Source organism: Homarus americanus, unplaced genomic scaffold, assembly GCF_018991925.1.
Source record: "Homarus americanus isolate GMGI-L3 unplaced genomic scaffold, GMGI_Hamer_2.0 scaffold50165, whole genome shotgun sequence".
Classification (NCBI taxonomy): domain Eukaryota; kingdom Metazoa; phylum Arthropoda; class Malacostraca; order Decapoda; family Nephropidae; genus Homarus; species Homarus americanus.
The window spans coordinates 1,036,582-1,062,162 of record NW_024748747.1 but is presented as its reverse complement, the minus strand read 5'-3'; the positions used below and the strand labels follow the sequence as shown (position 1 = coordinate 1,062,162).

General features: G+C 36.0%; 1 protein-coding gene across 2 annotated transcripts in view; it reads left to right on the top strand.

Moving 5' to 3' along the window:
- The first annotated feature begins 317 nt into the window (after nucleotides 1-317).
- The window catches only part of LOC121880415 (transcription elongation factor B polypeptide 3-like), a 43,599-nt gene continuing 18,335 nt past the window's right edge, over nucleotides 318-25,581 (top strand). Inside the window, exons 1-10 of one of the 2 annotated variants that reach the window (XR_006091530.1) lie at nucleotides 318-831; nucleotides 6,433-6,693; nucleotides 6,866-7,979; nucleotides 8,748-8,899; nucleotides 9,193-9,404; nucleotides 10,288-10,382; nucleotides 10,803-10,963; nucleotides 14,467-14,652; nucleotides 17,007-17,142; nucleotides 17,577-17,710. Coding sequence is in view for 1 of the 2 variants with exons in the window: in XM_042387608.1 (XP_042243542.1) it covers nucleotides 754-831; nucleotides 6,433-6,693; nucleotides 6,866-7,979; nucleotides 8,748-8,899; nucleotides 9,193-9,404; nucleotides 10,288-10,382; nucleotides 10,803-10,963; nucleotides 14,467-14,652; nucleotides 17,007-17,142; nucleotides 17,577-17,647 (2,466 nt within the window). In the remaining variant the exon portion in view is untranslated. Of the gene's footprint in view, nucleotides 832-6,432; nucleotides 6,694-6,865; nucleotides 7,980-8,747; nucleotides 8,900-9,192; nucleotides 9,405-10,287; nucleotides 10,383-10,802; nucleotides 10,964-14,466; nucleotides 14,653-17,006; nucleotides 17,143-17,576; nucleotides 24,125-25,581 lie in introns of those variants that run through there. The other variant, XM_042387608.1, reaches the window with a different exon arrangement.

The following is a 25,581-nucleotide window of genomic DNA, read 5'->3' as shown; positions in this document are numbered from 1 at the left end:
AACGAGCCAATCAGTGGCGAAGAGGATAAAAGTAAAAATATATTATATATATTAGCCTTGTCAAGTATTTCTCGTTAGTCTGTACTCACCCCTGAAGATGTGAATTACACGAAAACGCTTGGGAACTTCGTGTTTTCTCGTTTTCTTGTGGTTATCAGCATATATATATATATATATATATATATATATATATATATATATATATATATATATATATATATATATATATATATATATATATATATATATATATATATATATATAACACAGGTGGGCTGGGCAATAGATACTCGCTCAACAGGAGATTTTTCGTCTGGGAACAATAATTATTGGTAAATGTTAAACTCACATAAATTCAGATTTGGAAAATAGTCTAAATCCAGTCGTGCTGACCTCATATTCTGGATTTCTTTCTGCACATAAAAGTTTCTCTATGGGTCGCCAATAGGAGAATACTTTTTTCCAAAGAAAACATATTGTTAAATGCTATTTTGTTTTTTATGAGTGCTGGGTATACTGTGTGTGTGAGCTTCACTTTGTCTATGGACTTATCTTGTAATATGATTTATTACTTTTTATATACAATTACTGTTCGTGTTGTAATTTCTGGAAACATTTAAATATTTTTGCAACAAATTAAATTTTATGTTTTAGTGTAAGACGACGAGAATGTGTTTATTAAAGTCTCTCATGTGATTGTTGTGTGGAGAGGCTCGTATGGTGTAGGGCATCAGCTGTTGTGATGGTGTAAAGATGTCCAACGTTGCTGAACAGATTCACCTTTATCAGCGGAAATTAGAAAAATATGCCAAAGGCAAGGAGACTGATAAGGTGAGGAGAAGAGGAATATAAGGAAGTATTGTAGTGGGGAGTTGTTTGTTGGCGAGGAATAAAGGTAGTGGAACATGTGGGGAACCTACTGTCTCAGGCGAGGAAAGTTTGCTATATCGGACTGGTTATTAGTTAGTAAATATTTTATGGATTGGGGAATCATCGGTGCTCGTCTTAGCTTATCACGCAACAGAGGATAAACCCTAGATTTTGCTACAATTTATTTAATTCACTTGGACTTAGAAAACTACTGAAATCCACTTTTTCTAATTTAACTTTTAAGGTGCAGGAAGTACCTTCCAGCTATTGAAAATTAGCCATTTATTCATAAAGTCCGGTCTGTAAAATGAATGCTGGTGTTATTTAAAAAAAAATAAGGTAAAACTACTTTTCATGAACCTGCATAATATTCAAATGATATTTGTCAAGATTTTTATATAATGATAACAGTGTTTCTTATGGAAAGGAAGAAATGCAGGATGGTAGAAAAACAACTCAATACTTACTAGAGTTCAGTGGTTGGTTTCCACAGGAGGATCAGTGGCACATGTATTGTTGACATATGGCAGCTATGAGCAAGGTAGAGAACCACATAGCTATAAAAGCAGTTGGCACACACCAACTTGATCCTACCTAATCTTGGGATATTATTTGGTTAAGATAAGTTCGATGAGTTAATATAATCTTTCATAAATGGATTAACATTATATACTCGTAGACAATATGTGTTACCTATGCTCCCATTGCTGGTCTGGTGATGTTATATTTTAGGTGTACAACCTCAGTGCTTGGGTTTTATATATCTTTTTCAATGGAATTGTATTTTTACTATAAGTATATAAATCTAGACCCAGATAATGATGGTTTTCCTTTTGTTCTGTTACCTTATTTCCAGTGCGTAGGCCAAAGTGCCTTTTTGGAATTTGAAAATCAAAGTGGGTAATTGCTCCCAATGGTACAGATACTGTGTCCATTATTTTTACCCTACTGTGAATGTACTGATTGCTGAGTGAGATATTAAGTGCTACATAACACCGAGTGAGATCCTTAGGTGCTACATAACAAGTGAAGTTGGATACAGATGAAGTCGGCCCTTGGTGACTTCGGCCCAGTTACAGTGGTGATCTCGGCCCATTTCAGTAATATCGGCTCACATAGGATGTGGGGCCAAGGTCAACAATGACATTAACAGTCAGGATTTAAATATGAGGCTTTTTTCCAGTAATAAGGAAAGATAATTAATTTTTTTTTGTAGAAGTTCCTTATTATACCATTGTTGCATTTTCTGTGCTGCCATTCATTGAATTGAAACAGTTTATTTAGCCAGAAAAACACAGATACAGAGTGGATAATAATAACACTATTAACATGGCTGAGCCAGTTGAAAAACTGAGCTCTCTTTTATAACAGAAATCACACTTTAGGTAGCACTTTTTGTCGGTTTTGAACTTCCAGTTCACAAAATTTGAAGTTTACTGCTTTTAATATTTCCTGAAGATCCACAATGGAAACGTGGGCAGGATAAATCTCGATAAAATCACACAGGAAACGGGAAACAATGGAGCACCTTAGCTTTTGCATTTATTCAAGACATGTTCAGAGGCAAGTGAATTTACAGGGACTGAGAGAGGCTTATATACACAGGGTGACCTTATGAAACATCAGGTCAGGTCAATAACATTAGATCCACTAATCCACACACCACCACCACCGCAAACTTAAGAGGAGCTTATAAAAATGGGTGACGTAACTAGTCTTGTCAAGCCAGGTCAAAAATATGAGACCCACTAATCATCTATCCTACATTGTACCTCAAATGCTTTCAAAGCATTTTTAACCTTGGGCCCTTGACAAATAAATTTATGTAACATATCAGTTTTGTACTGACCATCACAAAGGTTTATGGAATTCATTTCCCTAATGAAACTTGCTTCAACCAGAAGTCTTTCTGTGACACATGATGATTTATACTTTTCTAAACTGTTTTCCCTATCACCGAGTGAGGTCATTAGATGCTACCTATCACCGAGTGAGGTCATTAGGTGTTACCTATGACCGAGTGAAATCATTAGGTGTTACCCATACTGAGGTGTTTGTAACCTGCAGTTTGGTACTGAATTCAAACAGGTTCAGTAAGGTAGTGCAAATGGATGGAAACTAATGATTAGAATACAGTAGGTTTATATGGTGTCTGTCATGGTGTTTCAATTGAATCTGATCTTCATTTCTTACAATTTGGAGTCTTCAGAAGTGGACAGGGCTTTGAAGTACATTATAGGAAATTTGTGGGGTAAAAGCACACAAAAAATAATCTAACATAACCAATCCTAACCTGAATGGCTTGCCATTCTGATTGGGAACACCCATGACACACAGAAGATATCATACAACTGACAAATTCAAAAGCTTGGGCATGCTCAAGTGTATCACATGAAGTGTGACTTATGCTGATTGGCAGAACATAATCACATGTGTAAGAAGTCAACACTATATCCCGTGAACTTGTTACAGTGAACTTAAATCCCTCCAAATTTTCATTTCATAAGGAAATTTGAAAAAGCAAAATAACTCAAAAAATATAAATTTGCGAGGAAAATACTATACAGTACAGTAAAAAAAAAAAAATTGGTGTGTATGTGTTCTATCTCCCTTTAGTAAAAATCAATATAGAGTTCCATCCATGTCCACAACTGAATCTTAACCCAAACAGAAAATTCACAATGTTTATTGTGTTTTGTCATCATATAGTGTTGAGGCAGATACAAACACGAACAGACATCACACCTGTGGGAGAATCCACTGCAAGAAAAAAATTTTGATTCACAAACAGAATGGATAGACTGTAACAAAATCATTGTGGGGCACATATACAAAGATGTGACTCATAAATGTTTCTAGGATTTTAATGGGTATCATGCCATGCACATAAATGTATACTTTTTTTATGTACTATACAATAGTGCACTTTATAATCTTGGTGATACAAACTAAGTGGGTTACCTGTGTTGTTTTATTCTTATTTATGTAATTATTTCTGGACACAGAAATAAAGGCTATGAGTTACTGTGTATGCTTTGCACAACAATAATTGCCTTATCCATCTGTTTAATGAGCTGTGAAAAGAAAACAATTCAGACCATTTGAAGTTTAGTATCATGATACATTTACGGTTGGATGCTAATACATGCTGTATCTGTACCTTGCATGGTTTTAGATATCTGATTTTAGTTGAAAGGAACTGATGAACCCTATACAGGGGTATACAGTACAATTTAGTATTTTTTTTTCCAAATTTCCAAACTTGAATAGAAATGGTGTTTGGGGAAAAGTCGTAAGTCATATTGAGGGGGTTTCAAAATTGTATACTGTACTGTATAACAAATACTATATACTGTACTGTATAACAAATATTGTATACTGTACTGTATAGCTCTAGTAAAAGAAATAAGGTTCTAAATTTAATTATGAGGATGGAGCCTTAAAACAAAACATTACTGTTCTGCTGATTTCCTTTAAAACAGACCTGATGCTTTATTATAAGTTTGAGTTATTTTTTGCTGATGTCTTGCACTAAGTGACTCCACAAAGAAATTGTGAGAGAAAAATTCAGTGCCCCAGTATTCAATGATTTAAATTCACCCAAGAATGAAAATGTCCCTTCTTCATTTTTTTGCAGACCACCTACTACTGTATACCATAATCAGTTACTGAATTGAAAACACATATTCTTAGCTTACTGCTTGATCAACAATCAAAATTTTTATATCAACCTTACAGTACTGTGAAATATGAAACAATATTCAGTCATCCATTGTGGTTGCTTTATCAACCACAATGGTAGTACAGTACAGTTCTGGGAAAAGTTTCTCAGAATTTTTCAGAAATTGCATGTTACTGTATTTCATCCTTTGAATTTGCTCCTAGACCTACCCGGAAAAAAGTTGGAGAGTTTCCAGAAATCTTCTATGAATTTTTTTATCCAATTTCAATAAATTTTGTCTCATTTAAATAGCCTGGTAATTTGTCAGAATTCAGCTAGGGAATTTATTTTTTTAAATATCTGTAGGTTATGTGACATATTGCAATAATTAACTTACAAATTGGTATTGAAATAGTTTATTAAATACAGGTACTCCCGACTTATGACCTACTCGACTTACGTCCACCCACACTTACGACCTGCCTCAGTCGTACCAAAATTTGGTCAAATTATGTATTTTTAAATCCCAAATTCAGTACACAGACAAAATTTTCATCTGTAATTCACTTTAAAATGGCTGGCAAGCTTAAAAGTGAGTGTTTTGTGGTGCTGAGAAGAAAAAGAGATACCCATTTTTTATTTTCTGTGTTATTTAAGCATTTCCGACATGACCATTTCGACTTACGACCTGGATGTCGTTCCCTAACCCCGTCGTAAGTCGGGGAGTACCTGTATGTGTTGGTTTTTTGGGGGTAGAAAAAGTTAAAATCGCCCAGTACTTGAGGGATATAAGTGAGAACAGTGCGGTACTTTTGACACAGGTAGTAGGCAGCTACCAAACAGGGAGGTACTACTGCCTGGGAAGATATTGGAAGCATAATGTATTGTCTATGGTAGACCCTGCTGCCATATGGCATCACAAAAATTGTGACCAAGTCCCAGGTTGCTGATCTGACTTTCTGCCTCATTTACACACAATTGCAGGGTCTCAATTGTTTCTCTTACTATTGACAACACAACATACATATATTGTTTCTCACTTTTGATTTTTTTCATTTTGTATTTCTTTATGGTTCGTCATTATTATTTTTACTATTATTTTTATTATTATTATTATTATTTTTATTATTATTATGATCATTATTACATTTTTGCCCCCTAGGCCCCGATGTGGGTCAGTGACCTGTGCCTGGGTGGGCTAATCCCCGTAAAAAAAAAACATTTATTTTATTGCATGATTCTAACACCTTTCAAAATTGGTCTGGCATTCAAGGATAGAAAAAGTAAGGATTTACATAAAAGAAAATTAGTAAAGGCCTTAATTAACCATAGCAGACTTTGTTTGGCAGTGTGCTGTTTTCCTAATATTGTACAGTTCTGTATAACCCTATTGAAAGAAGAACTAGTAAGGGAGGAGAGTGAGACTGATAGTTAGTAAGCTCAAGAGTGGTAAGACCAGGAAAGGATGAAATCACCATGGAAAGGTTAAAGATGGGAGGTGGAATTGTGATAGAATGGATGATGAGTCTACAGGATGGTTGGTGAGTGTCTCTGCATTTAGCAGGAAATGTGGTAAATAAAAGGAAATCCTGCATTCATTCCCAGTTTTGAAAACCCTGTCTACTTCTTTTGGATATGTTAAGAGTGTAAGATCTCACAATCAATATAAACGTTGCCTCTCCTACCATAGTCTTGTTGAAAGTATTATTAACTTGGTACTGGTATGATACATACCTTAATACTACTGTATAGTACAGTACACTCTTTATGATATTTATTGATATCGGTTATTGTACCCTTAGCAGAATACAGAATGGATTGTTTTGTTCATTAAGTGTGTTGGAATATGTTCTAATTTAATGCTTTAAAAAATTGTTTCATGAGAGAATATTGTCTTTCAGTTACTCTACTACATTCACAAACTGAAATATTTAGATGTGACTGTCAGCCACTTAGAAGTTACTGGTGTTGGCCGCTCAGTTAATTCCCTCCGTCACCATGAAGGATTGGTGGGGGAGAAGGCACGAGCCCTTGTCAATAAATGGAAGGTGATGGTGAAAGCTGAAGAAGATGAAGGTGAAGATGAGGAATTTGAGGAAGAGGAAACAGAGGAAGAGGAGGAGGAAGAGAAAGAGAGAGCAAAGCCTGTTGCACCACAGAGGGTAAGTTGTTTTCAGTATTTCCCTGGAGGCGCTATTGATTTGATTGAGTCTTGCATATACCGTACTGTATTATGTGCATTTATTTGTAAATTTGTATCAGTTTAGGCACATTTGACAATTTGGTTTTCTACAGAATAAGAGTTGTATCTGAAAAGCAAAATTATTTTCTCAGAATAAGGAAAGGCATGAGGCAGAGGACCGGGACAGTGAAGGAGGTGAAGAAGACGACGAGGAAGATGACCGATTACAGATAGAAGAAGATGCAAATGAAACGGTGGAATATGAGGATGAGGGCGATGGTTACAAATATATTCCAGAGCCTCTTATGGGGAGCAAAATCGGGAGTGGGTATGGAGACCATTCACTGGACTCGGATGATGAAAATATGGACTCTTACAATCCAGTCACATCACAGAGAGATTATCAGATGAATTCAGGCAGTCCAGCCATTGCAGTAGAGTATCATCCCTCTGGTTCTAGGATGGATAGCCCTGCGGCCATCTCAAGTCCAAGCTGGAAGGATGGATCACCAAGTGGGTCCTTTGACAGAAAGAATGGAAGCAGTAGTAAATCTTCTCCCAAAAAGAGTATTAAAGAAGACAAAGAGAGATACAGAGAAAAGGAGAGACACAAAGACAGAGAGAAGAACAAGCATAAAGAATCCTCTGGCAGTCATAAAGAACATAAACATAAAGAAAAGCATAAACATAGAGACCGAGAGGAGAGAAAAGCAGAGAAAGAAAAAATAAAGTCTCACAAGGATAAACACAGAGATAAAGACAGACACAATAGTGACAAGACACCAGACAATAAACATAACCAGGAAGAATACAGTGAGAAGTCAAGATCAGAGAAGGATTTAGAGGGTGGTATTGTTAATGGCTTCAGTACTCCAGAGGTAGAAAGATCTGTTGAAGGAAGGCAAGAATCTAGGGACAGTGATAAAAGGGATGATGAAAAACGAAAAGACAAAAGTCACAGGAAGGAAAATAGTTCAGGTAGAGATAGTTTACTTAAAGAAAACAGAATAAAGGAAAGTAGTAGAGAGAGAGAAAGCAGTAGAGAAAATGAAAACAAAGTGAGAGAAAAAGAAAAGAGGAAGGAGGAAAAACACAGGGATAAGAACAAAGACAGTAGTGCATGTGGTAGTAGTAAAAAAGACAAACATAAGAAAGATCTAGATCCAAGGAAGAATCAAAGAGAACTAGAGGATTCAGAGAGTGATAAAAAGAAAAAGAAGAAAAGTGATGGAGATGAAGGAGCAGCCTTTGGTGCAGCATTGATGGGTAAGTATCTTTAATGTAAAGTTCTCTCTCTTTCTCTTCTCTCTCAACAAAAATTTCCAATTTATGTTGCTTCTAAAAAAAATACATTTGTTTAAAAAAAAATTATTTCATCTTTAATTTTCTAGAAGTTCATGAGGCCATGTATAGTATATGGTATGTTTGTTTGTTTGTCTTTACTAGAGGCTTTGTTATTTGGGGAGATCAGTGCTGAAAGTATTAAAGCTGACCTTTATGTTCAAGGATGAGTTCAAGAGCTTTTGGGATATACAGTACTGTAATGGGTAGTAATGCAGTACTGTACTGTATATATAAACTGTGTTGATAAATTTTGGAGGGTTGGAATCAAGAGAAAACTGTACAGTATCTTCCTTTGCTGCCATTTATTCTTTAACTTCTATAACAGATGTGTTGTACCCTCTTTTGTAATTAATGTTGTCATTTAAAATACTGAAACAAGAATACTTGTATGTACAGTATTTGAATATTTGAGATATTAGAGGAGGGGTTTGGTATACATATAGCGAATTTGTTTGGATTAGAAAGGTAATACCGTACAGGTGTACTGGAACTCGAGGCGTGGTTCGGTATATAGAAGTTCATTATAGAGGTAATTCTTTATTCAGAATAGTTGGGGATTTATTATGTTGTGACTTCTGCTTTATGTATGGGAGAAATTACTTCAGGGGCATAATCTCAGTTCATGTTCTAATTTTCATAGTACTGTACAGGTAGTGTATATATATACTGTACTGTATTATTTTACCGCAGGTCTTGACTCTCCTGTGAAGAGGAAAAAAAAGAAAAAGAAAAAGAGTCTAGAGAAAGAACGGGATAGTTCAGATGATGAACAACCATCAACCAGTCACTCATCCAACAAGAGGATACATTCAGATGGAGGAGGACTACCGGATCCTAAAAAGGTGGGAGTAGGTTATCTATGTATTTACCTGAATATTACTGAAACATAACTAATTGATTATTTTCTGTGAAAATTCACCTACCTAAAGAATGTCAGTGAAGGACAAGTTGATAATATTTTTTGTGAATTATTGACTCTAAGGTTAAGAGCATACTTGAAAATCATATTGGTTAATAGTTGTGAACTGTCACTGATGTTATCACATGCACATTGACATTACCCTAGATGAGTTAATGTTTAGCTACTGTATTGTGTAGTATATATATTGTAGTATGGAATTCCTTTGCCCTGCAGCCGAGGCTACTAATACAGTCACCACAGAAGATACCAACCTTACCCTCCTTAGGACCTTTAATACCAGATGAAGCTCCTCTTCTTCCTGAAATAAACCCCAACTACAAACCCTTACCTCGAGTCCCAATACGGGATGAACCATCTGACTGTATCACTTCTAAGATGACAGAAGAAGAGGCTTTGAATATTATGCTTCAGTCAAAAAGTAACAGGTAATTTGCATATTTTTGGGTTCAAAACATTGCTGATGATAATTTTGTAGGCTTAAAAATTATCTTGGATTGGGAAGAGTAGAGGGACATTTCTTTCTTGAATAGATTGTTAACTCTTTTCATTTCTAAGATTTCAAGCTCACTCAGCAGAGTAAGATTATGTGACCTATGCCATCAATTTTAAACCCACCCAGTGACATATATGTGATTCCTTTTTACTGACACTTGAACTATAACCATATTTTTATTTTTATTCTGTATCTCCATCTACTCTTTCATCTTGAGTCCATTCTTCCACTGTATTTGGTCCTATTAGTTTCTTTGAACATATATTATTGCATTTTCATCCTCATTATTTCATATTGCATAACCTTATTGACCACTCAGTTTACAGTGAGGGTAACCCCTCTGATTTTGTTCTTACCTTCTTTCCTTATAATTACTCTTACTTTCTTGAAACATATCATCCTCATTACTCTCTAGCACCTAATAGCCATTCTACCATTGGATCCACATTTAGTTTTCATAAGTCAATCCATATTTTATTACGTATTGTATACGTACAGTACAGTACTGTACAGTACAGTAGTCTGAAATGATAGATTCCATATGTTTGTTCCACATGGTTGTCAGTATTGTTTCATTGCTTCTCAGATTTGTGTTTCCTTGTTCTCTCTCCCCACTATCTCTTTCATCTCTCTTCAGATATCTGTTTCATATTTGTCTCCAGTTACCTTTTACCTTTCTTCTTAGTCATTGGCTTTAATCTCTCTACACTAATATTTGTTTGTGACACTCCCTAAACAAAGCCCTGACGTCCTTGCTGATAGTGTTTGCATAAATATATCTTGTTGAGAACTAACTTAACATTAATCCCTTTCAGACGTAGCAAAGTGTACTCAGGCAAGGTGTCTGGCTTATCTTATGTGCCGACACTATATGAGGTGTGCATTAGAGTTCTGCAAGAAAATATTGATGGTGAGTTTTGTTGTTGACCAAAAATTTTCCAATTTTATAGTTTTCTTTTAACATAAATGATCCTTATCACCACAGATAAGTGCCTTCCCTTCATATTGCCCATCATCAATACTTTAGATGAATACACTCCAGATGGGTGATCGTGGATTTTGTGAAGCAACAGGATAAACCAGATGGGTATTCTGGGTCCATGCTATGGAAGGGCATCACCATAATAGAGCACATATGTTATGGCAGTTAGAGAGAATGAAGTGAGAGTCATTGTTTGTTCTTGACCCCAGCCAGCCTGTATCAAAGTAGGAGTACAGTATCCTTGCAAGAGTTCATAAAATTTTGATCTTGAATATACTAAATTCATCATTGATTATCTAAAGAGTTGTCAACCAGTATTACTCCATTGACTTGACTATGTGATTACAGCATTGGAGTTCACTGGAGGAATTCCCTTTGAAATCCTTCGGCCTGTCCTAGAACGAGCATCACCACAGCAGTTACTTAACCTAGAAGATTACAACCACTATCTTCTGCAAGACACTAATGTACTATGGGAGATACACTGCAGGAGGGACTTCAGAAACAAGGCAAGTCAATGGGATATTGATAACAGAGAGGAGATTGAAAATGAAATAGGAGCTGCCAGGAAAAACAAAAAGTGACACACCTTTGGCTTAGATTTTATCTCTGCCGATTTAGAAACAGACATGACAGAGAGCCATCTACACCAAGCATACTATGCACATTATACTATCTAAATTCACATGACTCATACCACAGGCTGTCACATCATTCATATACACATTTACTTTCATTTAAGCCACTTTCGCCTATTGTAAATTTAATTTTCTTCAAGAGATAATAATGAGGATGGTGAGAACAGTGTGTGAGAAATGACTATGGAAGTGTGGTGGTTCATAATGAGAGGGAATTGAGGGTGCTTGGAGAAAATATTAGATATTCTGCTTAATGAGGAATTTGATTAGGATGGGCAGCTTAGAAACAGCAGAGCCAATACACAAGTGGCTGGAAGAAATTTAGGGAATTGTTGTGTTTATTGATGGTGACAAAATTTTTATTATTGCATGAGAGTTGAATATAGCTGGCATAATGAATGTGTTGTTGTATGGCAGCAAAACATAAGTAGTTAAGTAGTAAAATTGGATAACAAACTTGAGTGAACTGAAATGAGTATGGTGAGATGAATGTGTAATGTGACATTGAGAGATAGGAAACCTGGCATAAAGCTGAGAGGGCAGTTGGGTATTGAGGGTATTGGCAAGATTTTGTGAAAAGGTAGGCTGAGATGGTTCAGGCATGTGGAGAGTATGGAGGAGACCAAATAGGTCAAGAGATGTAATAAATGTGGAGGGGAGAAGAGCAAGGGGCAGGTTGAGAATGACGGGAGAGGTTGTGAAAAATGACGTAAGGGAAAGCACCTGATGAGAGGTTTCAAGAGACTGTAATGCCTGGAGAGTTGCCATCAGGTATTCACGGTTGTCTCTCACAACCATGAAAAAATATAACTGTAAAATGGTGATGATGATGTTGATGCCAGATTTAATCATTCAAATTTGGTTTGGAAAAAGTCAATAACTTTTATTGTCTTTGTTTTGTTAATTTTCTGGACCGTCAACATCAGTGGTCATTGCAGCCACCGTCTTGTTAATTGTTCCTATTCCTTTGTTCTTATTCTTTTTCTTCTTCTGGTTCTTGTTCTTGTCTTTCTGGTTCTAGTTCTTTTTCTTGGGCTTCTTTCTCGTTGGTTCTCCTCACTTGGAGGAGTACATCCCTGTAGTTGAGGTTCTTTGTGTGTTTCACCTTGGTGATCCTACTCTCCTCCCTCCATTTAGGACACTCCCGGTCGGAGGATGAGTGCGGACTGCCACATGCCACGCATTTCTTTTCTTCAATCTTGCAGTCTTTGCTCTGGTACCCAGAAGACGTGCACCTGTGGCTTTTCACTTCTTTGCTGGGTCTCCATACCTCTGACACTTGTAGCATCTTGGTACATGTATGCAGAGTTTCACTGGGACAGTGTCCCATCCCGGTGTAATCTTCTCGGGTAGCTTGTGGAAAATTCTGACCACGGCGGAGTTAGATTCCTGGTAGGATCTTGAGTTTACGTTCGAAAGCGAGTTCTTCTACTAGTAGTTCTTGCAGTTCTTTCTTGTCTGTATGCTGTATCTCAGCATGGGAGATAACTCTCCACACCATGCTGTCATCAAATTTGAGGTCCACCTCATTGGGGATGTCATTGATGACTTTTGCATCCTTTAGTTGCTCTGCCTGTCCTAGTCACCGAAGGTAACCATGAGGCCACCACTCGGCAAGAGGTTTAGCTTCTCAGTAGGTGTAGATGCTAGAGGATAAACCCTCACAACCTTTACAGTACAGTACTTACTTCCAATTCGATTGCATGTCTGTCCTATGTATGTGTGTGGTATTGTCAACCAGCCATAGTGCTCTAATAAGGCCTAAAAATTTGGCAAAAATGCTGCCTGCACATAGCACCATAGCACATAGTTGTACAGGTTGTACCTCTCTAGTCCGGCATTCTGTGGTCCGGAAACTCCCGTGGTCTGGAACGATTTTAGTTTGTCCAATAGGTAGATAGGCAGTTTTTTTTTTTTTTTTACTTATCTGAATTATTATTATTATTACAGGAGTATTAAATTTTGCCCCTCAGGCCCCAATGTGGGTCAGTGACCTATGCCCGGGTGGGCTAATCCCCTTAAAAAAAAGCCGCGGGAAATTAAGGTTTGTTTACATCCGGCAGTTCGGCTGCTCTCTCTCTCTCTCTGCTTGTCTATACAGAGTACAACATTTAACCCTTCAATATATATGAGCAGTAAATAAGTGTTGCTTTCATATTCTTATGTAGAGTAATGACGATATATTTTCACATGTGCGCACTTACATACGAGCAGTCTCACTTTTTTTTTTACCATTAATGGTTAGCTACTTATATTGTTCCATTTATTAACATTAAATAACATTACAGGTACTTCAAGCAACCATATTCATTTTTTACATTAATTTTACTACAGCTAAACTCAGGGTCTTATTTTCTTCAGTTTTATATGTAGAACCAATCAGTCATTGGTTTCGTAAGCTTTAACATAAACAATGCCGGCAGCCGTCTCGTCTCCTCTAATATTCCACGTATTATTAATAAATTGTATTGTTAATTTTGCACACACGTACATTAATTCAATAAAAACAAATTCAGAAACATTAATTAAAATATATATGAACAGTAAATAAATGTTGCTTTCATATTCTTATGTAAAGTAATGACGATATGTTTTCACGTGTGCGCATGCGCACTTACATATGCGATCTCTCTTTTTCTTTACGATTATCGTTAGCTACTTCTATTGTTCCATTTATTAACATTAAATAACATTACTTAAAACAACCATATTAATTTTACTACAGTTACAACCAAGGTCTTATTTTCTTCAGTTTTATATGTAGAACCAGCCAGTCACTGGTTTTGTAATCAACGAAAACAATGCTGTGTCATTTCCTCGTGTGTTTTAATATTCTACGTATTATTAATGAATTGTATTGCTCATTGTGCACGCATAAACATTAATTCAATAAAAAAGACATTCAGTAATAAACAATAATGAATCTTTTGTACATAAGAGAAATGATGCTCTTTACACGATTATGCACGTCGTCTGCACGTTGGCGGGCCGTTCAAACCCGTCGAAATTCAAGTTTCCGCCGTCAAAATTTTTATTTATTTATTTTTTTGTGTGTTCCAATAAAATACGTAAGAATTAAAAACTCGCGAAATTTGAGAAGCTACTATACGACATTTAACCCTTCAATATGTCTTCAAAGAGACCATGACGAAGAGAAAGTGGTGCTAGTGCTTCCAGGCATAAGCACAAGTCACTATCTATCCAGGAAAAGGGTGAATTTCCATGGTCCGGCACCGGTCAGGTCCCGAGGTTGCCGGACTAGAGAGGTACAACCTGTATTTTTTTTTTTTTTTATACAAGTTTTGAGTTTACTATACATATTTTTTTTAATTATGCACCAATATTTCTTTTTAATTTTGTCTTTTACTTTGCAGAAATTAGAGGAGATGGAAACATGGCGAGAAATGTGGATACGCTGCTTTGAAGAAAGGGAACGAAAGCTGAAGAGTCTGACTCAAAATCTGCAGCAGAGGATTTCAACAGCTGTACCAAAGCGAACAACTAAGTTAGCCTTTGTTGATACAGCCGCCAAAGTACCAAAAAGTGTTGCCCGTGCTCAGGTAAGCATAAATTTATTGTTGTTTATACACTTGTAAATAGTCTTGGGCTTCATAATCAGGGGATCTGGAAACCAACTTTTGTTTCTTGGAATCATTGGTTTTGTATGTTCACACACACACACACACACACACACACACACACACACACACACACACACACACACACACACACACACACACAGTTTTTAATCCATTGTCATTATGGGTCCTCTTATGACCTGACCGCATAAGAATTCAAATCTTAGATTTTGCCTGGCTCCTAACTTTCATATTTATTTTCATATTTACCTGTATGTATCATCATGCAAACCAAGTTTTTGAGCCTAGGGGTGGACAGAGCCATCTGTGTAAGAGAAGTTGGGTCTTTGATGAGAATCTATCCACATTGTGCAGATAATGTAAGTTGGGCAGTTAGTCCTTTGGTTCTGAAAAGCTGTTGATAGTATCCATGTAGGTCAGTGGTTCTCAACGTGGTCCACTTGGACCCCTGGGGGAGGAATTTTAAGTCCAAGGGAGGAATTTTGGCCATGGAATAAATTAGGGAGGATTATGTGTAGTTCTCCGTACAATGGCTCTCGAAAGGCAACTGTCTGGAAAGGTTCATTGCTCTCTACGGCACCTTGTTGGACTTTGGTGGGGACCGTGATGACTATCAGTTCTTGAAATCCAGTGAACCCAAGGCCTTGATTTCATATCTTGCAGATATTTTGGTAAACTGAACACTTTAAATAACGAACTGCAGGTTGAACAAAAAACTCTCATGGACTGCAAAACCAAAATCTGTGGTTTTATAAACAAACTGAACTTTTGGGGGGGGGCCAGATCTTGAAAAATAATCTGTCCCAATTCACGCATCTCAGCAAATGTGAACCATCTCTGAACATCTTTCCAACCTGCATGTTGAATGATTAATTCTTGTTTAGCATTAAACTTGACTAACAAAACTTTATCTGACAATGGCCCAATACTACATCTCTTTACTGTTCAAGTTCTGGTTAATAAGAAAACCAACACCTTTCTCATATGTTTCACCACTAATGCTATTTGAACATGTCCATCTTACTTCATTCAATCCCAAAATGCCCAATTACAATCTTTTCATTTCCCTAAAAACCTTTGCAGACTTTCCACTTTCATGTAATATCCTCACATTCCTTGTTTATTCTTAAAATTTCTGTCGTTGTGTTTAATGTCCAAGGCTTTGTTTTTCTCGGATAGTACTTGCTAGCTCTTGGTGACTCACTGCCTGCAAGCACGAAAAGCAATGTGGTTGGACCTTTAGGTGACGATGTTCCAACAGGAATACCTAAAAATTCTGTATTGTGTCTGTCCATGGTTCTTCAAGGGCAAAGGATGAAATTAATGAGAGTGGATGCCCCAAAACTTTCCACTTCAGAAGACTAATTAAAGGGAGTAGAAAAGGTTGGGAATGAAATATGGGGTGTAGAGGTTGCTCATACTTCACTCTGGTAAGAAACCAGCCCATCACCTGTGCAGACAGTAAACTTGCATGTTTAGTGACTATTTACTTCCAACTTTATACCCATCCCAGATATTTTGAAGTGGTTCACTCAAGCCCCCACACCACAACAAGGTAACACAAATCCAGGCACTAGATGAAGTTGGACTTGATGAGGGGCATACCTGTATATTTAAATATTCACATAAGAATATCAGAAGTGGTTAATTACATTAAATCTAGCAATTTTCTTAAGTAAGTAACAAAAATTCCTTGACAATTAACCAAGTGAGAGTATAGTACTTAATATTACAGTAGTCATGCTTTAACTGATTGTCCTGAGAACTTTCACAAAAGACATCAGCTATGGTTGGCTAAAGCTATGTGTCATTGGGCTTTATGTGAAATGACCTAGGGTAAAATGGGTGTGGTCTTGGCAAACACACATCTTATCACTATAGTATATCTAGTCTACCTATATACAGTATAAGTATATTAGCTTTAATATTAAACAAACTAATAAATTTATAATATATCCCTAAAGAAAACTATTCAAGAACATTACAGATGTTGTTTGACAATATATATTATTCTCTGAACATCCATTCTAGACCAGCCTCCTAGCTCCACACAACAGACGTAATCCGTGACCTACTAACTAACACACGAAACTATACCTTAAGGAAATACCGATACTCATAGCAGACACGATATTTATTGTAAGTTAGAGGCATAAGTTATGCAGTATTCCAGCATAACTACTTAATTGTACAGGATATGCAGAAAATGGCATAATAAGTAAAGTTAGATAAATTCTCTACCATAAGATATAATAATAATATTTATAGAAGTAAGTTGTAAAAATGAATTTGTTAAACTTTTACTGTTATAACAGGCAAAGTATGGAACAGCAGCTCCCTCTGCAACTGCAGCGAAACCAGGGAAGGCTAATGAAGTTGCAGCACGAAAGACAGCTATGCAAAATGTCCAGCGTGCAGAGAGAGTGGCTGGTAATCCTCGACCAGTCTCAGGTCAGTCTCATAAAATTCTTATTGTTTACCTAGTACTGTATGTAAAACTTCAAGCATGATATGCAAACATGCCCTTGTACCTACTAAGCATTGTTAATTTGTGAATGGTGAAGATGAATGATTGGTGATAATATTAAGCAATTCAGGTAGAGAGGAAGACCAACAAGAGGGAAAGATGGTTTGAAGGATGTATGAGAAATGAAGGGAAAGGATATCCAGGAAAATAACAGTCCACATGTGTGATAGGAGAGTGGTGTTACAATAGTTACCATGAATGGTTAATGGTGAGTGAAGGGAAAGTCTGTATTTGGCCTTGATTCAAACCTCCTCGCAGCATAACATAACAAAGTTTTCAAGGTTGGAAGAAAAAATAAGAGGGAAAGCATATGTTGTAAACAGTATCATTTTAATTTAAATATTTGTTATTTTGTCAGCCAAGAACAAGAAAGTGGCACCACTGATGGCCAAGACCCGACAATTCTTCAAGAAAGCTTTCCGCCGTTGAGATTCCATCTGAACTATTAGTGAGCGTCTTCAGCTTTCTTGATTCAGTCTGAAGACTTGTCAGGTAGTATTGTTAAATTTGGTTGTAGAGTTCAAACCCAAGTTACACCTGTGGTCACCTCTAGTATTATATATTTGACAAAAGGAAAAATAAGACCTAGTAATAGATAGATTTCCTCTGTGAAGGTGAATGAAGGACAACTAGAAGCCTTTGTTTTAAAGAATTAATAATATAATTTTGTATCCAAACACCCCAAAAATAGTGACATAATTGTTTAAATGTATAGACATTTGTTTGTTATTGATACTTACCTTTGACATTAAATTAAAGTTGAACATTTATATATATGTAGACTATACATAGCAAAATACAGTACACAAGTACATCATGCTTAATGGTGCATGTATAGACAGACATATTCAGTTATATACCAGGTATACATGCATACATGTAAAAATTTTATACAGATAGCCAAACATGGATAGTTATGTACATATACAAAACTATATAAATAAATGCATGCAAAGATTTTTATACACAGGCGACAAATCTTCCTTGTGAATAAATAAAACATATACATTGATATATAAGTACATGAGTACAGTATATGGATTTGCATCCAGCAATTCCTATTTTTTCTTACCAAACAAGATAAATATGTGCATTTGCTGAATTTTATACATGCACAGCTGCTGCATACACCTTGGGGGGGAGGGGGGGTTGTTTACAGCTACATGGATGGTGTGAGGTTTTGCTTGAATATTCCCATCAGAAGTTGACTTTCTCTGCTGAAATATCATACTCGGGGAATCTTTTTAAAAGCTTTAGCAGTTTCTTATTTTGCTACATTAGACTTTGTGAACCATGTTAATAAAATAGTGAAGTTTTATACATAAAAAGAGATGCTAATTTTGACAAGTCATAGATAGAAAAATTTTGCTGTACCAGTAAATTAGGAGGATCAGTGTGTTCAAGAAGGGGATTGATGTGTTTATTATTAATTATTGGGCCTCACCAGGGTTAAGAAAGCTTGGTTTACACTTACTGATTTTTTAATTTGCATTATAGATGTATGTCAGTGTCTGTTGTCTGTTATTTGTTTGTTCACTTGGTTTTTGTGCATTACAATGAACTTTATTTTTTGTGTGACAAATTCTTCTCAAGTTTTTGCAGAATAATGGTCCTAGGAAAATGCAGGCCGGGTTTCATATTGATAGTAATTCAAATTTTCATGACTTGGGTTACAAAAAAATCATGACTGCGTGTACAGTATAGATAATGATCCAGTAGGCACAGCAAATTTGTCAAAACGTGTGATCATCGCGCCCATTCACTCCTTGTGTTTTACAAATATTTAGGTCATGGGATCGGATGCTTCTATTGAATGGGCAGCCTTCATGAAGCTTTGTAAGATCTGAAGCCATTTGTGAGATAGGAGACTTTATAGGATATGAGGCCTTTGTGGTGCAGTACTGAGAACCTTTAAGGAATAAAAGACCGTACGTATTAGAATAGGAAACCTTCTTGCACAGGATGCTCTTGTGAGGTCGGAGACTTGTGAAATAAAGACCTTTGTGGGAGAAAAGATTTTTGTAGGATATGTGGCCTTTGTGGGATTGGAGGCCTTTGTGCAAATCAAATAATTTGTGGTTCGGGACTTCGACTTGCAATCAATGTGACTTAGGAATCAACCAACCACAGCACTTTTTTAAATTTAAATTTCCTTGCTTTCATTTATTTTGTCCAAATTTCTTTTGAGAAGATTCCATTAGAACTAACATGACTTCTACCTATTTTTAAATTTTTTTCTTTGGTTGATATTATTTTCTAGTTTAACACACTCCAACTAGGTGGCCTTTGTTTCTGTGCTAGCCAGTTTTTGGGTGCTTGACCATCACGCTCAGAGCCGTAAATAGAGAGAATTCGGTCAACTCTGTGACATGTGGGTGCCTTGTTACTCGGCTGTTGAAGAAGTTTGCACTTGTACTGAAGAGGAGGATGATGATGTTTTTTCAGTAAAATTTTCATACTTGTTTACAATTGGATAAGCATGCTTTTAAACTTTGTGGGAGACAGCCCGAGAAGACTTCCCACCCACTGAGTAACAACATGGCGCCTGGTTGGCTGAACTCTATCTACGGTTCTGATCATGCTGTTTCTCCAATGACATCTTCTAATCTCAATTCTTCCTCATCACAACTGTCACCTCAACAAAGTGAGATTAAAAGCAAAGGATAACCTCTAGAGGTAGGAGGTCTAGTTAGAGACAAGCTATTTAGTCACTACCACTTGTGCCATTGCTGTGGGCAATGGCCAATCCACCAACTTGGTTTTTGTTGGTGGAGATTAGTATGGATGGTCTCTACTGAATACCTTTAGTGTTTATATTATTCTTTGCATCATTAGTAGCATAATATTTAATCTTATGTTGTATAAAGATATTCCTTTGTACCAAGTGGCATCATTTTGGGTCCCTCATTTTCTTTGTTGAGGAAACATGTTGATTCTTAGTGGTGTTGGATTATAATATCTGTACTGAGCTGAAAACTTTTTACTGTACACCACGATTTTATTTGGTGACAAATCCCAACTTAGGTAGAGTCCCTCACCTTCACAAGGCAGTAATCAAGCCTGTGCAGGCTATAAAGAATATCACCCCACCAACCCTGCTTGGTTATGAGCTTCAACCTTCATTTTGTGGGCTGTGGAATCCAGAGCACTAAAAGAAGAGCTTATGGCGTTCCCATCACTGAGGTAATACAGGGGCACAGTGTCACCATTTAATTTTAATACTGCATAATAACAGTAAAGTTGTGTTGTGTTTAGTAATATCAAGGTAAATCAAAATAAGGTTCAATGTAATCACTGAATACTACTGGTGCCTAGTGGTATCAGTGATGCAATGACATCACTATGAGTTGTACATTATTGTACATCACTGGTTCATAATATTTTGTGATATCACCTTAAATCACTTCTTTAGTCGAGATATTATATTGATTCAGTAAATGGAAGTACAATGCTCTGATGCATTCTAATATGACACTTATCAGAATCATATTTAATCAAAATGATGAACAGTGACATGCTTTTTTATGCCCTGCCATTTTCAATGAATGACTTCTAGTGTTACAGTACTCCGGTCTGTCAGTCCGTCCGTATGGATGCTTCCATTCAGTAGTTGGAAAAAAACTTGAGTGATCAGTATAAAATTTGGTATACAGCTTTGTTTTTAATATCATATGAGAGTTTGATTGCCATCTTTTCTCATAAATAATTGTGACTTGTGGTCCTTGTTCAAATTAGAAATATTAGTAAGAGCATACATTACCTTCAGTGTTGTCCATTTTATTGTATTTATCTATAATTTCAAGGGCAATGCTGAATATTGATTTTTCATCTTAACGCATTAGTCATTATGTCAATGCAAATTGACATAATGAAGTCATGATAGTACATAAAATAAGTATTGTTGAATAATATTTGAGTCATTAGCTGGGTAATTTAGCCATTTGGGCACTCTATCTAGTGTTAGTACAGGAGGAAACCGGATACCGAAAAACCTGTTATGTTTGATAGTGTCACACTGTATAACACACTTCTCACGTGTGTCCGGGACCAGGCTCTAACCCTTAACATGTTGTTGAGAGTTGCACGCGTTCCTGCTGTACCACCAACACCAATACTGACATCACTTGGATTGTGACTAATAGAAACTTGCATGAAATTTATCTTAACTCTGAGAACATTATTGAATATTAGAAGCATTACTGAATGTGCTTCCTATTACAGTAGTGAAGAAGATCTGAGACAGAACAAACCATCATTATTGATACAGTACTGTACATAACTTTCTTGGTTTTCCTGCTTTGGATGGAATGAAAAATGCTTATTTGGCAATATTATATCAGCGAAGGAGAGGGGACAACTGAGAAGGAGGTACAAGATTGATTGATTGATTAATTGGGTAAAATATCTAGCGTTGCAGCTTGTGGCTATTTGATGCCGAAAATGAAACTCATAATTTAAAGGAGGCACAAGAAGTGAGTGAGTGAAGTGTGTGAATTAAAGAAACATAAAGTCAAGTAGTTTAAGGGTATGGTACAGTAGTTAGTGAATAAACAAAGGTGTGTAAAAGGGGTCTGGTTTTCTTTTGATTCCAGCCACCCTGCAGCATAGAGGGAAAAGGCTTACAACAATTTTTAAAAAGATGTCAAAACTAGAGGTGACATGCAGAATGCAAGGAGACCTTTTTATTATTTTTACCTGTACTGTATTACTATTATTATTATTAAGACTTTGTGCTTTACTGATGACCTAAAGGCCCCTTGATTATGAGAAGATGGCCAGTGGCAGAAATGTTGCCAGCTGTAGAGGGGGTCAAGGTGGTATACTGTAGTGTAGCTATTGATGATAATAATGAGACACTCAAATTGCCACTGCCATCTCAAACCTAGTCATGGCATAGGAGTGAACTCTAATTGCTTTGATTAAAAAAGAAAGTTGTCTTGGTGTTCTGATATACAGTAATAGTGTGGGTAGTTTTCAATTAATGACAACTCATAACTGCAGGGTAGTTTGCAGTCCAGAGGTCTTGTTTATTTAATTTTTTTGTGTAAGGCATGTGCTGATTATTATTATTTATTTTTTTGCCATTTTACAGTATATAAAAGATGTTTATTTTTAATATTGAAATTAATTAAAATTATAGATTACAGGAATTCAATATCTGAAGTGTGATGATAATTTATTTGAATATAGTGAAGATTTTTATAAGTATCAGCCAAAGATTCTAGGGCTTCTATGTTTTTTTTTTTTTATGAATAAAACTTAAACCTGAACTGTATGTTTCAGGAGTGCTCACGTGGCCAGCACACTGATGCTATGTATATGAGGTTCATGGTTCCAACCCCTTCTAATATTTGTATATAGAATGATAAGTTATGATAATTCAAAAGTGGTTGGTAACTCCCCCAATCTTCCTAGTTTGTATTTACACCATCCTTCTTGTCTAAAGGGTCTATGTGTATGTGACATTCAGTGCACTGGGATTTTTTTTTTTCTGTTCATTTAAAATATTTCTCCTCGTTATATTCATCCCTGTTCATTTTCATATAGGACCTTGTTAACATTTATCTTTACATTAAAAAGCATGTTTTAATATATTTGATAAATATTTCCTTAAGAGTACAAAAAGAATGTTCCAGATTTTGTTTTGGGTTGTGTCAGAATTTGCTATAAGAGTCATGGTTATAATTTTATTTAAAGTTTTATGTTTATTATCACTTTTTTTTTGACTGGAAGGACAAGACTAACAAAATCACTTCGTCAGTCTGGATATTTGTGTTTTATTTTTGTTGTTTAATATATTTTTGCAAGCATGAGAAATCTATTTTTTTAATTTCAGGTTAATAGAAAGTTGGCAAAAATGTACTAGATAAGAACTCAGGTAGGAATGTATCTGTATGATCATTGAACTGGTGTGGGCCTTTTGGAGTGACCACAACAATGAATAACTGACTTTTTATATTCAGATTTGAGGGGCATATTGAAACATGAAAATAATTTTTATCATTAGTTATTATTATTATTATCAATATTATTATTATTATTATTATTATTATTATTATTATTATTATTATTATAATAGTTTTAACATCACCATCACCATTATCATTTTCATATCTATTATTAACTTGCATGCAATTATTGATATCCTCATTTTCATCATTCACCTGCTTCTCCACTGATGGCGCTGTATTCCTTACTTCCTATTACAAGATAAGCCCAGCTCCTCTTGCTGTAACATGATGCACTGTTATCATGGCTGCAGTCACTCTTACATCCTGATAGGATCTTAATTTATAACTAATGTAGTTTTAAAGTTTGTAGGAGGAGCAGTGAGTAATGTGAGCAGTGCTGAAATCTGTGATTAGTCTTTTGCTGGTCCAAGAGGATGGTGTAAGGTACCCATCAGAGGTTTTTAGAAATACGTACTGTAATATGAAAATGGGGTTCTTGTATATATATTGTACTTAGGTCAGGTGTTGTCCAAATGCTGGCGGGGATAGTTTAAAAATTTTGCCCAAGTATTTGTTTCAACAGTTGTTGATCCCAACTTTGTCTGTCCATAAGATCTCTGGGTCATCCCATTTTTGTTGGTTTGTGAGATCTTAGGATCGTTCCAGTATTGTTATTCTGCAAGATCTTGAGATCATCTCATCTTTGTCAGTCCACAGTCCATAAGATCTCAAGATCATCCCATATTTGTTGGTTTGTAAAATCATGGGATCATCCCAACTTTGTCAGTATGTAAGATCTCTAGACATCCAGGACTATATGTAAAAGTTTGTTCTGTTCTTCTGGTTGTATATCAAAAGTTACCAAAATTTAACTTTTTCAGCTCATGAATTGACAATATTCTATGTGAAAGAAAACTATTTCTAGAGTGTTTGGATGGAATAAAGAATTCTGCTATGTACTGTTTTTACTCTCAACATTTTATATATTGCTCTCATTAATCAACATGTGCATTTAATGTGTCAGCCTTAGTTTTGCTTAACCAGCACTGTTTAGAAAATAAGGCTAAGTTGAGCACAGGTTATTGGATTAGTATTACATTCATTTGTTTGCATTGATATTATTCTGGTGTTTAGTAAATTTAGTTTGCATCATGACTGGTTTCAATTTAGTTTGCACATACACTTTATAAAATGGGAAGAGTAGCCACATTCAGAGAAGATCTTGATGTGTTCAGAGTGATTTAACTGTGTGCCCTCCATACAAATTAGTTCTCTACTAACCTGCCTGGCTGAGCCTTGACACCAATCATGGCTGTAGTTTTATACCCTTGGTTATGTTCCTAGAAAAGTTTGGTTTGAATAAAAATGGTTTAAGTGAAGATAAATTTCCATGATAAAAGAGGAGTCACAGTCGAGGCCCCTCATTTTGGTAACATTTCTTTTATGTATCAACTTTTCCTTTGTACACATACAAGGGGTCCTTATTGTTCACCGGGGATGCGTTCATGATGACCACGACTGACAATGAAAGGACAAATAACTGGGCTGACTAACTCATTGACTTACATGTTATACATGGAAGATATATTGTGAACGACATAATATTACTCATTATTTTTATGATAATATCTTACAAAATGTCAGTATAACTGTCACCGTTTCCCACCTGGGAGCTATATTTTATGTTATGGTTATTTTTGAACTCGTAATTTTCGTCTTTTTTTTTATGCTCATTTACATGTACACCCACTAAAGTATCATATTGTATCACGCCGTAAGGGTGCCGAATAATTTTTGAGTGGGTGTACATGTATGTATTGTGCATGTATACATGTGTGTGTGTGTGTACAAGTATCATGTACACTCACTAAAAAATTATTCGGCACCCTTACGGTGTGATACAATATGACATGGGTGCCGAATAATTTTTTAGTGGGTGTACACGCCATCCTACACACCCAAAAAAATTAAAGAAATAATTATCATGAGATATAAAGTTTAAAGTATCTACAGGTTTCCATTGTGAAGCCTTGTGGCTAGTGTGTGTGGAGAGGTCGGAGGGTTCACCATTGCTAGGGGAGGAGACGAGGGAGTGTCCCAGCTGGGCTGCGTTGCTAAGGCGAGCATCCCTTAAACTGTTAGGCAGTGTGTTCACTAACTTTTAATAATAAATTAATTTAAAAAATATGGATGTTAGAAATAATTCATAGGCTTTGGTAACACCTACCTGTGATGGTATTGGAACTGATGCGTATGTGTTGCTGTCACCGTCTGACTGCTCCGACGTTATCAGCGGTGGCAGAGAAGGTTACTGGGGAGAGGAGGGAGCAGGATAATCCGATCACATTACTCTTTGTCTTTGTAACTTTAGTTTTCCCACGAAAGTAAAATTTTTTATGGCACTTTTAAACA